The sequence below is a fragment of the Phyllobates terribilis genome, unplaced genomic scaffold, assembly GCF_046119375.1.
Source record: "Phyllobates terribilis strain yellow unplaced genomic scaffold, ASM4611937v1 Scaffold_7__3_contigs__length_470593459, whole genome shotgun sequence".
NCBI lineage: Eukaryota > Metazoa > Chordata > Amphibia > Anura > Dendrobatidae > Phyllobates > Phyllobates terribilis.
In genome coordinates, this window is record NW_027362767.1 from 251,113,221 (window position 1) to 251,125,268 (window position 12,048).

At 40.3% G+C, this 12,048-nt stretch overlaps 1 protein-coding gene across 1 annotated transcript in view; it reads right to left on the reverse strand.

Moving 5' to 3' along the window:
• Positions 1 to 993: 993 nt before the first annotated feature.
• The window catches only part of LOC141154391 (solute carrier family 2, facilitated glucose transporter member 6-like), a 31,505-nt gene continuing 20,450 nt past the window's right edge, over positions 994 to 12,048 (reverse strand). The window contains exons 4-10 of the mRNA XM_073640242.1: positions 11,766 to 11,865; positions 6,610 to 6,821; positions 6,363 to 6,515; positions 5,521 to 5,629; positions 5,262 to 5,435; positions 4,407 to 4,552; positions 994 to 3,245 (exon numbers count right to left, since the gene is read on the reverse strand). Of these exons, the coding sequence (XP_073496343.1) occupies positions 3,090 to 3,245; positions 4,407 to 4,552; positions 5,262 to 5,435; positions 5,521 to 5,629; positions 6,363 to 6,515; positions 6,610 to 6,821; positions 11,766 to 11,865 (1,050 nt within the window). The 3' untranslated portion in view covers positions 994 to 3,089. The remainder of the gene's footprint in view (positions 3,246 to 4,406; positions 4,553 to 5,261; positions 5,436 to 5,520; positions 5,630 to 6,362; positions 6,516 to 6,609; positions 6,822 to 11,765; positions 11,866 to 12,048) is intronic.

Genomic DNA, 12,048 nt, shown 5'->3' on the forward strand with positions numbered 1-12,048 from the left:
AACTTGGCCGTGGTTTATGCTGCTTTCTATAATAAACCACCAAGGCATTTAAAGACACCCACAGTTTCAAGCGAACCCTAAAAACACATTTCTTTAGACTGGCGTATCGCCTAAACACACTCTGTCCATCCCAGCTTTCCCCCATATTAAAATCTAATTCAACTTCGGGTTCATACCAACCATGCACATAATAGCCTCTGTCAGGACTGCACACATACTGGCTGACGACCAGTCCATGTATTATTATTTATCCTATTCAGTATATCAAGGCTGCATTATACAATATATGTACTTTTTACCTTTTGTGTCTCCCCCACTTCCTCATAGACTGTAAGCTCGCGAGCAGGGCCCTCACTCCTTTCGATATGAGATATGCTTATTCTGTATTGTCTGTATATGTCCCCCCTAAAATTTGTAAAGTGCTGCGGAATATGTTGGCGCTATAAAAATAAAAACGTATTATTATTATTAAGAGACAGTGTCCTGTATCTACCTCCGAGTGCAGCAGAGCAAACGACTCTAGCACAATATATATACATATATATATATAACTGTGGCACTGCAGGAAGTTTTGATCAGCTCCCTGGTTTCCTGCTCACAGCTAGTAAACAAAAAAAACAACAGGATTTTTGGGAGGGGAATGGAAGGGGCCTGAGGTGCTCCTGCAGGGTCTGTCTCTACAGCTGCAGTCACCTATCGGAGGTGCATGGTCTGTCCACTGCTGGGTTATTGCCACCTACTGGTCACATCTTTGGAAAAATTAAAATGACTGTCATTTAGCCTGTAGTTGTATCGCTCTCTAGTGTCTATTTTCTAGTAAAGCTTTTAAAAGCTGCAATTCCCAATACTTATAAAAAAAGAAAACCTGCATCTCAACCATTTACTCAACCGTTGTATAGATCAGGCAGGGTTGGTAAATATTAACATGAAATTGCATTCTACTCCACTTCAGTTTTACTAATTTTTCATAAGAAAAACGCTTGAAAAAAATCCTTTATTTCTGTGTCACCACCAGAACTTTTTTAAATTTAATTTTCCATCAACAGTGTTAATCACCACGAATGCAGTGGCTAAATCCTGTCCTAATATATAGTATCGGGTATTTCTTTCCCTGTACTATTTATTTTCTTAGATTTTACTTATTTCTGTCGATTCCTGTGCTTACTACATATTCTTGTCATTATTAACCTTTCCCCATAGGAGCCCATTTACTTTTTTACACTTTTTCTTTTTCCTTGCCTTCGTCCAAGAGCCATCATTTTTTTTATTTTCCTGTCCCGATAGCGATAGTTTTGAATGACAGTATTCATTTTTTACCCTATGATGTAGCCAATAACAGGAAAAAATGTTCAAATGTGGTGAAATGGTGAAAAAAAAAACCCCACAATTCCCCCGCTGTCCTTTGAATTTTATTTTTATACTTTTATAGCGTTAAATGTGCAGTAAAACTGACTTGTCAGCAAAATTCTCCAGTTTACCATGATTACATGGATCCCAAACGCATATAAGTTTTTATTATGCTTTAGTGGGTAAAAAAAATGTAGAATGTGCGAAAAACAAAATTTTGGTTTGTGTCACCATTTTCTGAGACTCTTAATTTTTTGTAACTTTTTTTTTATCCAGCGCGGGGGCAATTTTTTTTGCATGGGGAGTTGACGTTATTATTATTACCATATAGGAGTACACACAATATTTTGATAGTTTTTTATAGCATTTTTTTATAGGGAGGTGCATTAACCAAAAACCGTTTGTGCAAATTTGTGTTTGGGCATGGAGTGACGTAAGTTTAAGCTTGTTTTTTATTGCCATAAATGGGGAATAGGGGGCAACAGTATTACCAATATTGTGTGGTGGCATAAAGTGGGCATTATTTTCATATGGAGGCACAAAGGAGGCCTTTTTACCATGTAGGGAGACTGACTGAGTACTATTACCATATCTGGGCACAGGAGGCAGTATAACCGCTTGGCGGCACAGAGCAGGGAATATTGAGGTTCGAGGACACAGGTCGGGCACTATTGCTGTGTGAGGCACAAAATAAAGGTAATTAGGTTGTGAAGGACAGATAAGTGATATTTGTTACTCTCTAGGGCACTATGGATATGTGAAGCAGTTGTGACTTGTGTAGGGGGTGAGGAAAAGTTGGGAGGGTGCTGGAAAAGTCATGCGCCAAAGATGTATTTGTGTTACATTCTGCAGAGACGAGTCTTGGATGGAAAAAGACAAAAAGACATCATGGCGGTCTGGGTTAGAAGGACAATTAAAGGGAAAGTGAATAACGATGATCAGAGAAAATAACACAGACGAGTCACTGAATTTGTCTATACAGTCTACACATTAAAACAAATTTTCTGAGCCATGGCTAATTTTTGTCAGGCAGAGTATGATGCCGAATCCAAACAGTATGTAACATGAACCCTGTAAGGATTCTGCTCTGCTTGCTGGTTCGTCGTATGCAATTTGTATGTATGCTGTCATGCCGTGATTAGATTCTCTTTGTGCTTCCCCCAATCTTCAGATCAAGTGGAATAGAGACCTGACTTAGTTGTTATGGGCATCAGCACCAGTCTTTATAAATCTCCCCCATTACGTAAGCAGTACTTGCACTTTAAAGAGCATAATATATCTATAGTACATGTTATCCTGTGGTTTGCAAGTAGTGAATAACAGATCAGATTTGGATATGGTTGTTTTTTTTTTATTTGGTCAATTAATTTCCTGTGGTAAAGAATGTCTCCTTGCATATCGTAATGACCCTTATATGTCAGCTATGTTTCCACCATCAGCCCCCAGCACATGACCAGAGCAAGTTGTGATTTCATGGAATCCATAAAGTGTGCCACTGCCGGTGATGAAACCTCCTCTGTCAACGAGGCAAATTACTCATATATTTGAAATTTCTAGCCCGTCATCGGCGGAACTGAACACTACTTTGAAATTGAAGGACTATCCTAAGCATAGGCCACTAATATTAGATTATTGGGTGTAAAATGCATCCAGCTCCATTTAAAGGGCCACTCGAAGGTACACTGTTACATTGTATCTTTTGGTATATAACCAGGATGGCGGTCTACCGGCCGCTCCGATGGCTACTTGATAAAGGAACGTCGACCCGTTCGGAAGTAGGATTCGATTTGTTCCAGAGTCCGCCCCTTGGTTTCTGGGACACAGAAATAAGTGAAGATGATGCAGCACACGCAGATGATGGTGAAGAAGAAGAACGGAGTCTCCAGATTAAAGGCATTCTGGGAAAAGAAGAAAATTTCTACTCAGTTTATCGCAGCATCAAGTATAAGATTTTCTTATGAGACCCAAGGTCAGAAAAACTTAACCACATCTACAGTACACCACCATCCCATTACCTGTCCTAAAAAGATAGGTAATGGGATGGCGGAGTATATACTTATATTTGATAAAGTATCTCATACTATCCTTATTGAAAAAATGACCAAGTATGGGAATGACAAGGTGGATTCATAACTGGCTCAGTGATTGTACTCAAAGAGTGGAAATAAATGGATGCACATCTAATTGGAAGAGTGTTTCAAGTTGGGTACCACAAGGCTCTGACTTGGCCCCAGTATTGTTCAACATTTTTATAAATGATCTAGATAAGAAAACTGAAGGCAAACAAATCAAATTGGCAGAGGATGCAAAGCTAGGAGGGATAGCTAACACTAGAGAAAACAGAGAAAGGATTCAGAAGGATCTAGATAAGCTTAAATAATGGGCAGTGACTAATAGAATGGTATTTAACAGGGAGAAATGCAAGATTCTACATCTGGGCAAAAAAAATGAAAATTACATCTACAGAATGGGATGAATAGAACTAAACAACAGCACGTGTGAAAAAGACTTGTTTATATTAACAGATCACAGACTGAACATGAGTTAACAGTGTGATGCAGCAGCAAAAAAGGTAAACAAAGTTCTGTGATGTGTTAAGAGAAGCATACAGTCTAGATCGCGTGAAGTCATTATCGGACTTTACTCCTCTTTGGTCAGACCTCTCCTGGAATACTTTGTCCTGTTATGGGCACCACGTTTTAAAAGACATTGAAAAACTGAAGCAAGTTCAGAGAAGAGCTACCAGGATTGTGAGCGGACTGCAAAGTATGTCCTACTAGGAACGGTTAAAGGATCTGGGAATGTTTAACTTGCAAAAAAGAAGGCTAAGAGGAGACTTAATAGCTGTCTACAAATATCTGAAGGAATGTCACAGTATAGAGAGATGATCCTTATTTTCATGGAAACACGAGAAGCAAAGACCCCAAGGTCTCACAGTCAACAAGTTCACCTGCAACAAATTTTCATAGAGTAGACTTCAACCCAACCACCAACCCGACAGGACTGTCCTGCATAAGTAGGACCCATGGCATGGCTCACGTTCCTTCCCTGGTACTCACCACAACAGGCAGGAAAGCTTCGGTGAGTACAAAGCCGGTGATCCAACTGACCATGACGCAGAGGCCTGAAGCTGTTCCTCTGGCTTTTAGTGGTAGGATCTCAGACATGAGAAGCCAGGTGATAGGTCCCCAGCCAAAAGCATAACCTGCAGAGGAGATGGTGTTAGGACAAGCAAACAGGTTCTGAGAATTATGATAAATCAACTGCCCAAAGAGCATGCACTTAATGGGGTTGTACAATTTAGAAAATCCATTTTCATAAACCCCATTAGGCAATTCAGATTTAATAAAAAGGGGACTCCTCTGTTCAGGATTCTCATCTCTTGGCCAAGAGGAGAGTGGTTACAAAGTGCGTCTCTTTCTCTGGAGGACTCGTCCTATCCTGCATGACACAGGCAGCCACGAAAAATTAGGCATTGTGTACTATTTCTAATCCCCTGTAGAGGCACTGCACGGAAATTGAGTAGTTTTGCTACAGATTACAGATGATTGATGGAGGTTCCAGCAAGAAGATACTTTGTTGAAGGACTCTTTTTACAATTAGGGATAGTTCGATCACTGAACTGAGGTAAATAAACTATTGGTCTCAAAAGAGTACAACAGGTTTATCCATAACTTCACAGGCAATGCAGTAACACTTCTACAACTTATGGGGGCGCACAGAAATCTAATGGGCACCTGGTGGTCTGCAACATGTCGGACCCCATACAAGGTGTAACTACCACCCCAGTGGTCATATTGAGGCAAGTCACTGTCCGTAGATAGGTATATAGAACCATGAACAGAAAGATGAGCAGCACTTGTCTAGGGATGTTATCACATGGGGTTGAGCGTTCTTGCCATCAGGTCACTTACCTAATATGTACAACATGATACACACAAGGGGAATGATTTCCAAATAGTTAACATGAGCATCATGGGTGTGCGGGTCACTCGCAGTCACAGTCAAGTTGGTGGAATTTTTCTTCATGTCTACTGTGAAATGAATGTACAAGCCCATGGAGAGCGAGGACACCAACATTAGAGAACCTGTTATATGAGGTAGAAGAGACGAATTAGGAGGGCACCATGGGTAAAGTCCATGGAGAAATATTGATGGGGTTTACATACTTACCCGATATAAAAAGAAGGATTTTCCTGCCTGCTTTATCCATTGCCAGGGCTGCCACGAGCACTGAGACCAGTCTCACAAGTCCAACCAGGGCAGCGTCATATCCGCCTCTCTAGAAGAAGCCAGATGTCAAGGGTCACCTACAGGCACCCTCCAACATATAACATTACTCAACATTTCCAGGCTGTAGGAATTGTCCTCATACATCAGTGCATCGATCCTTGTCCGTACATGCTGCATTGTGTTTTTTATCATTGTAGATACAATGTGTCAGTCCTTATTGTGGCAGGTGCCATGTTATCACTAGTCCATGAGATATCCCTGGTATCTGAGACTCACTGAGATAGCACCGGGTGACCTCAGGATCAAGGGACTATAAATTAGTAACAAGTATTCACTTACTAGGACTGGCCTGGATAATCACAATGGGCAGCGGCTCCGGACCTCCTTTCTCCAGGGGCTCCCAGCATTTTGCACCAATGCCAGTTTTAGTAGTCTGCAGAGTGGTCACTTAAACCACACATTTGTGCACTAAATGACAAAATTGTGCCGCATCATTGTCAGTAGCTCTATTTTGTGGTAATGTGGACACTGAATATCTGTATTATTTGAGCACTGAATGTAAGGATTGGGTTGGTAATGTACTGTATGTCAGTTTTATGAGAGCACCATATGGTAGAATTATTGTTTGAGTACTGTATGGAGGTATTATTAAGGCATTGTGTGGTGGTATTTCACATATGGCTGGAAAAGTCACTACAACAGCAGTGGTAAGAACTGCAGGGTAATGAATATGCACTGGGGACGTTGGTAATTGGGAAACTCTAAGGCACAATAGTCCTCACCAGAATGACTTTGGTCTTGTTAAAGATGGGCTCCAGGTAGGTGAGTATTGGGTTAATTCCGGATAATTGCTGCAGACACCTCATGAATACGGAGATGAGGATGGGCTTGTAGTAGTATGGGTCAGAGAGCTCGCTCCAGGTGAGAGAACTGCTCTGAAAAGATAGAAAGATACATTTCCACAATCATCTCAATCACTACTCCCAGCATCTGTCCACTGGAGGATTACAACTCCCACTGGAGCCTTACCGCTTTCAGGACGCTCTCTTTAATCCTCTGGAACTCCGCCCTGTATGCCGTGTTGGGACCCCGGAGCCAGGCCAGCGCCTGAAGGGCCTGCTCATCCTTACCCTTAGATATTAGGAAACGGGGGGAGTCAGGCATGAAGCAGAGGAGGAAGAGCATCAGGAATACGGGCACCTCACCAGCTATTGCCAGCCAGCGCCATGGCAGGATGAGCCCTTGGAGGATGAGATGGAGAGAACAGAGGGTTAAATAAAAATGCATGATGCCGTTATCAATCATAATGAAATGATCCCATAAATAAGACTGACTTGTATCCTCTTGAAGTAAAAAATAAAGGTCACAGATTGTCTCCAGGTCAGAAGTGTACAGATGTACTCTTATTTAATTCCTGCTGATCCCCTAAGTATTCCGTTTTTGTTTTTTGTTGTTTTTAAATCCGCCATATGATTCCAGAGATATGGGACTTTATATGATCCTTACCAAAGGGGTGGTGCTCACAGGATCCCCTGGGGCCGGTCTTTAGGCTGCTCTGCAAAATTACCCTTCGTAAAGACCATAAAAATTTGCACTAACTTAAAAAAATTGAATATTCAGGGAAACAGCGGGAATAAAACAACAACAAAAACTGGCCACTTTTCACCCTGTGAAAGGTCCTCTTTAAAGTGGAAGACCCCTTTAAGCCCTTCTCGACCTAGGACATCCTCATTTTGGATGGAGTGTGCTCAGGAGCTGTGTTACACATGAGATTTATAGGAGACAGTCATCTTCCCTATACACTGCAATACCACATAAAAATTATCACAAGTTCAAGTTCCCTATGGGGAATAAAAAATAAATGAAAAATAGCCTAAAAAAGGTTTAAAATATTTAAAAAGCAAAACAAAAATAATAATTCAAATCCCTCCCTTTTCTTAAAATTAAAGTATAAAGCGTCTGTAAAAGTCCAATCTATCAATATATAAAATTATTAAACCCATACAGTAATAGTAAAAAAAAAAAAAAATCAATGCTCCAGAATGGCAGATTTTCAGCGGCTGCACCTCCCCTAAAGAATACAATAAAAAGCGATAAAAACATTATATGTACTCTGAGATGATACTAATAAACACTACAGCTCACCATGCAAAAATAAAAATAAAAAAAGCCCTCGCTCAGCTCCAGCGAAAAAATAAACGTTACGTATCTCAGAAAATGGCGACACAAAGAGCGTTTTTGTTTTATTTTACAAATTACAATTTTTGGAAAAATAAAAAAAAAGTGATTGTTCTTGGAAGAAAAAAATGACAGCGCAAAAAAGAAAATTGGGGTTAAAACTAGAGTTGGTGTAAATCAGTTTGCATGACTCGGTTTATCGGCCAAATTAGTAATCTCTGACCGCCGGATGGAAGCCATCTTGATTAGCCAGCCTGGAGTAACGCCATCTTTGCAGTCTGAGGCCGGCTAATCAAAAGAAGAGCCGCGAATGTTGACAGGCAAGAGGCGGTTCTCATTACTATTATGGCTGATAGACAGGTCATGTGAATCGATTTGCACCAACTCCATTTAAGACACTTTGGTTTTCATTCACTAATAGGAAGTAGAGATCTTAAAGATGGTGGTGAATTGCAACAAGTATAATAGAGAGGATGCTGAAATGTTATGTATGACTGTGGTTACGGCAACAACTACATGGCAGTGTACATGACTGTCCGCCATGACATGCTGTTAATAAAGTTTGGTGTAAAAAAAAAATTACCTCAGAAAATTACTGACAGAAAGTTCACAGGGCAGAGATGCTCCTGTACACTGACTGACAGACACGTTGTGATAAAATACTGAGAGAAATACTATTCTGCACCAGCATGAGCAGCCATAGATGCGGCCGGACTATGTCCGGACTAATCCGCTGCCGACAGGACATGGTTACCAGAGGAACACTGATTTTAGAAGAAGCAAAGATGGCTGCCAGCACTAATCCTGTCAGACTGCAGCGATAACTTTTTTTATTTTTTCTTGCAACATATCCGTATGACGGCGGGTTTTTTTGCTGGATGACTTGTAGTTTTAAATGACACCATTCATTTTACCGTATAATATAAGAACAGGAAAAAATAAAATCACAATTCTTCCATTATTTTTGGGGAGCTTTGTTTTTACGGCTTCATGTGGATGTTGTATACGTTGACTTCTCCAAAGCGTTTGATACCGTGCCACACAAAAGGTTGGTATATAAAATGAGAATGCTTGGTCTGGGGGATAATGTGTGCAAGTGGGTAAATAGCTGGCTGAGTGATAGAAAGCAGAGGGTGGTTATCAATGGAGTAAGCTCAGGGGGTGTCAGGGTTACTAGCGAGGTGCCTCAAGGGTCTGTCTTGGGCCCTATATTATTTAATATATTTATTAATGATCTAGTGGAAGGGTTGCATAGTAAAATAGCAATATTTGCAGATGATACTAAACTTTGTAAAGTAGTTAATACAGATGAGGATAGGGCACAGCTACAGGAGGATTTAGATAAATTGGGGAGTTGGGCCAAAAAATGGCAGATGGGGTTCAATGCCGATAAATGTAAGGTCATGCACATGGGAAAGAAAAACAGCAGTCACCCATACATATTAAATGGGAAACCGTTGGGGAAATCTGACATGGAGAAGGACCTGGGCGTCTTGGTTAATAGCAAATTAAATTGGAGTGCCCAGTGTCAGGCAGCAGCTGCGAAGGCAAATAGAGTCATGGCATGCATCAGAAGAGGAATAGGAGCATGTGATGAGAACATTGTTCTTCCTCTGTATAAAGCGCTGGTAAGGCCGCACTTAGAATATTGTGCACAGTTCTGGGCTCCGGTGCTCAGGAAAGACATATTGGAGCTAGAGAGGGTACAAAGGAGGGCGACTAAGGTAATAAAGGGAATGGAGGGACTAGAATACCCAGAGAGGTTGTCAAAATTAGGCCTATTTACGTTGGAAAAGAGAAGGCTTAGGGGAGACCTCATAAACATGTATAAATACATCAGGGGGCAGTACAGAGATCTCTACCATGACCTGTTTATACCAAGGATGGTGACAAAGACGAGGGGGCACACTATGCGTCTGGAGGAAAGGAGGTTCCTGCACCAGCATAGAAGGAGATTCTTTACGGTCAGAGCCGTGAGACTCTGGAACTCTCTGGGAGAGGAAGTGGTGATGTCCAACTCACTTAATGAGTTCAAGAGAGGCCTGGACGCCTTTCTTGAGAACAATAAAATTACATCTTATGCTTAGTTAATTAATCCAGGGATTTAATCTGACTGCCAGATTGGTGTCGGGAAGTGAATTTTTCCTCAATGATGTAAATTGGCCTATACCGCATGGGTTTTTTTTTTGCCTTCCCCTGGATCAACGCTGCGGAATAGCTGCAGTGCACAAGAAATAGGCTGAACTGGATGGACGCTTGTCTTTTTTCGGCCTTATAAACTATGTAACTATGTGCAATAAGAAATTACCTGGAAACATGGTTCTTCAGCTCAGTACGATTACGGCTACACAAAACTTGTATAGCTTTTTCATTTATTATTATTTTAGTGTATAAAGAAAATTCTGAACTTTATAAGAAATAAAACTGATTTGTGTTGCCATTTTCTGAGACCCGTCATATTATTATTATTAGTATTATTTATTATTATTTTTTCATTTAATAGTGCTGTGTGAAAGCTTTTGTTTTTAATGTTTTTTTTGCGTTTTTACAGCTTGTTTTTTTAAGGAAGTCCAGAACCAAAAAAAGCATATTTGGCTCTGTCATATCTGTTAAAATCTGATCTATGAAATAAAATTATTTAACCCATATGTCATAAAGCAACAAAAATCGAAATGACAAAATTTGCTGTGTTTTTTTTGTCTCCAGATCTCTTCTCAAAAATATCCAATAAAGAGTGATAAAAATGTCGTATGGACCCCCAAAAACATGTTTAACCCCTTAAGTGCCTGGCGATTTTTCATTTTTGCGCTTTCGTTTTTTTTCCTCTCCTTACTCCAAGAGCATAGCTTTTTTTTTTACTTTTCCGTCGACATAGCCGTGTGAGGGCTTGTTTGCAGGACGAGTTATACTTTTGAATGACACCATCCATTTTATCATGTGATGTACTGGAAAGCGGGAAAGAAATTCCAACTGTGTCAAAATAGCAAAAAAAGCACAATTTCCCAATTATTATTTTTTTTTAATTTACAGCGTTCATTTTAAAGTAAAAATGACCTGGCAATATGATTCTCCAGGTCAATACGATTACAGAGATACCAAACATGTACAGTGTTTGTTTTATTTAAGTGGTTAAAAAAAATGTAGAAAGTTGTAAAAAGAAATCCGCTTGTGACGCCATTTTCTGAGAGCCGTAACGTTTTCAATTTTTGGGTTATGGAGCAGGGTGAGGGCTTGTATTTTAGGCTCCGAGTTGATGTTTTTACTGTTATCATTTTGGGGTAGATACGATGTTTTGATCACCTCTTATTCCATTTTTTGTGTTGCTGCCCGGACGAAAAACCGCAATTCTGGAGTTTTTTTTTTTTCTCTTGACGCCGTTTATTGATCTGATTAATTTATTTTAGATTTTGATACATACGTAGCAATACCAAATATGTGTATTTTTTTTTAATTATTTCTTCATTTTTAATGGAGGAAAAGGGGTGATTTGAAATTTTATATTTTTTTTCGTATTTTTTAAAAAACTGTTTTTTTTTAACTTTTCAATGTATTTGTTAGTCCCCTTAGGGGACTAGAACCAGCAATCGTCTGATTGCTTCTACTATACATAGCAATACCACAGTATTGCTGTACATAGCAAAAATCACGGTCACGAACTGGCTTTTACAGGAGAACCGTCATGACAAGCACTGGGGTTTTCAGCAGACTCCTGGCCATCATGGCAACTCATCAGTGCCTCGCAATCACACATAGAATGGTGCACCACCATGCCAATGTGTGGCACCCCCCCCTGCCACAGATTGACAGCGGCATTTGACATGTTAACAGCTGCTCCACACACTGCTGTTACAGTCACATGATGGCTGATCACAGCCATCATCTGCCAGCAAAGACGCAGACTCGGCTTACAAAAAAATCAGAATAATGAACACCGTAAAAACGAGTCCCAAAACTAAGTCTGTCTGCCACGTGATGTTGTTAATAAGTAATACGGAAGTTACACTTACCCAATGCATAGAGAACCAAAGCTCCACAAACGGCCATCAGCTGAGGACAGGCCCCCAGAGCCCCCCGTACGCCAGCGTGCGAGATCTCAGATATATAAACCTAGAACACACAAAACATCACATATGTTAGGGTCGTCACCTGAACTGTTCATCCTGAGCCTCCTAATTCATTAATAGAATTCCAGAACTGCAGTGGACACTGACACACAATCGTGAAATCAATAAATATTAGTTGACTCATTTCAGTGGGGGTGCCATACACTTACTTGCAAATCCATAGAAA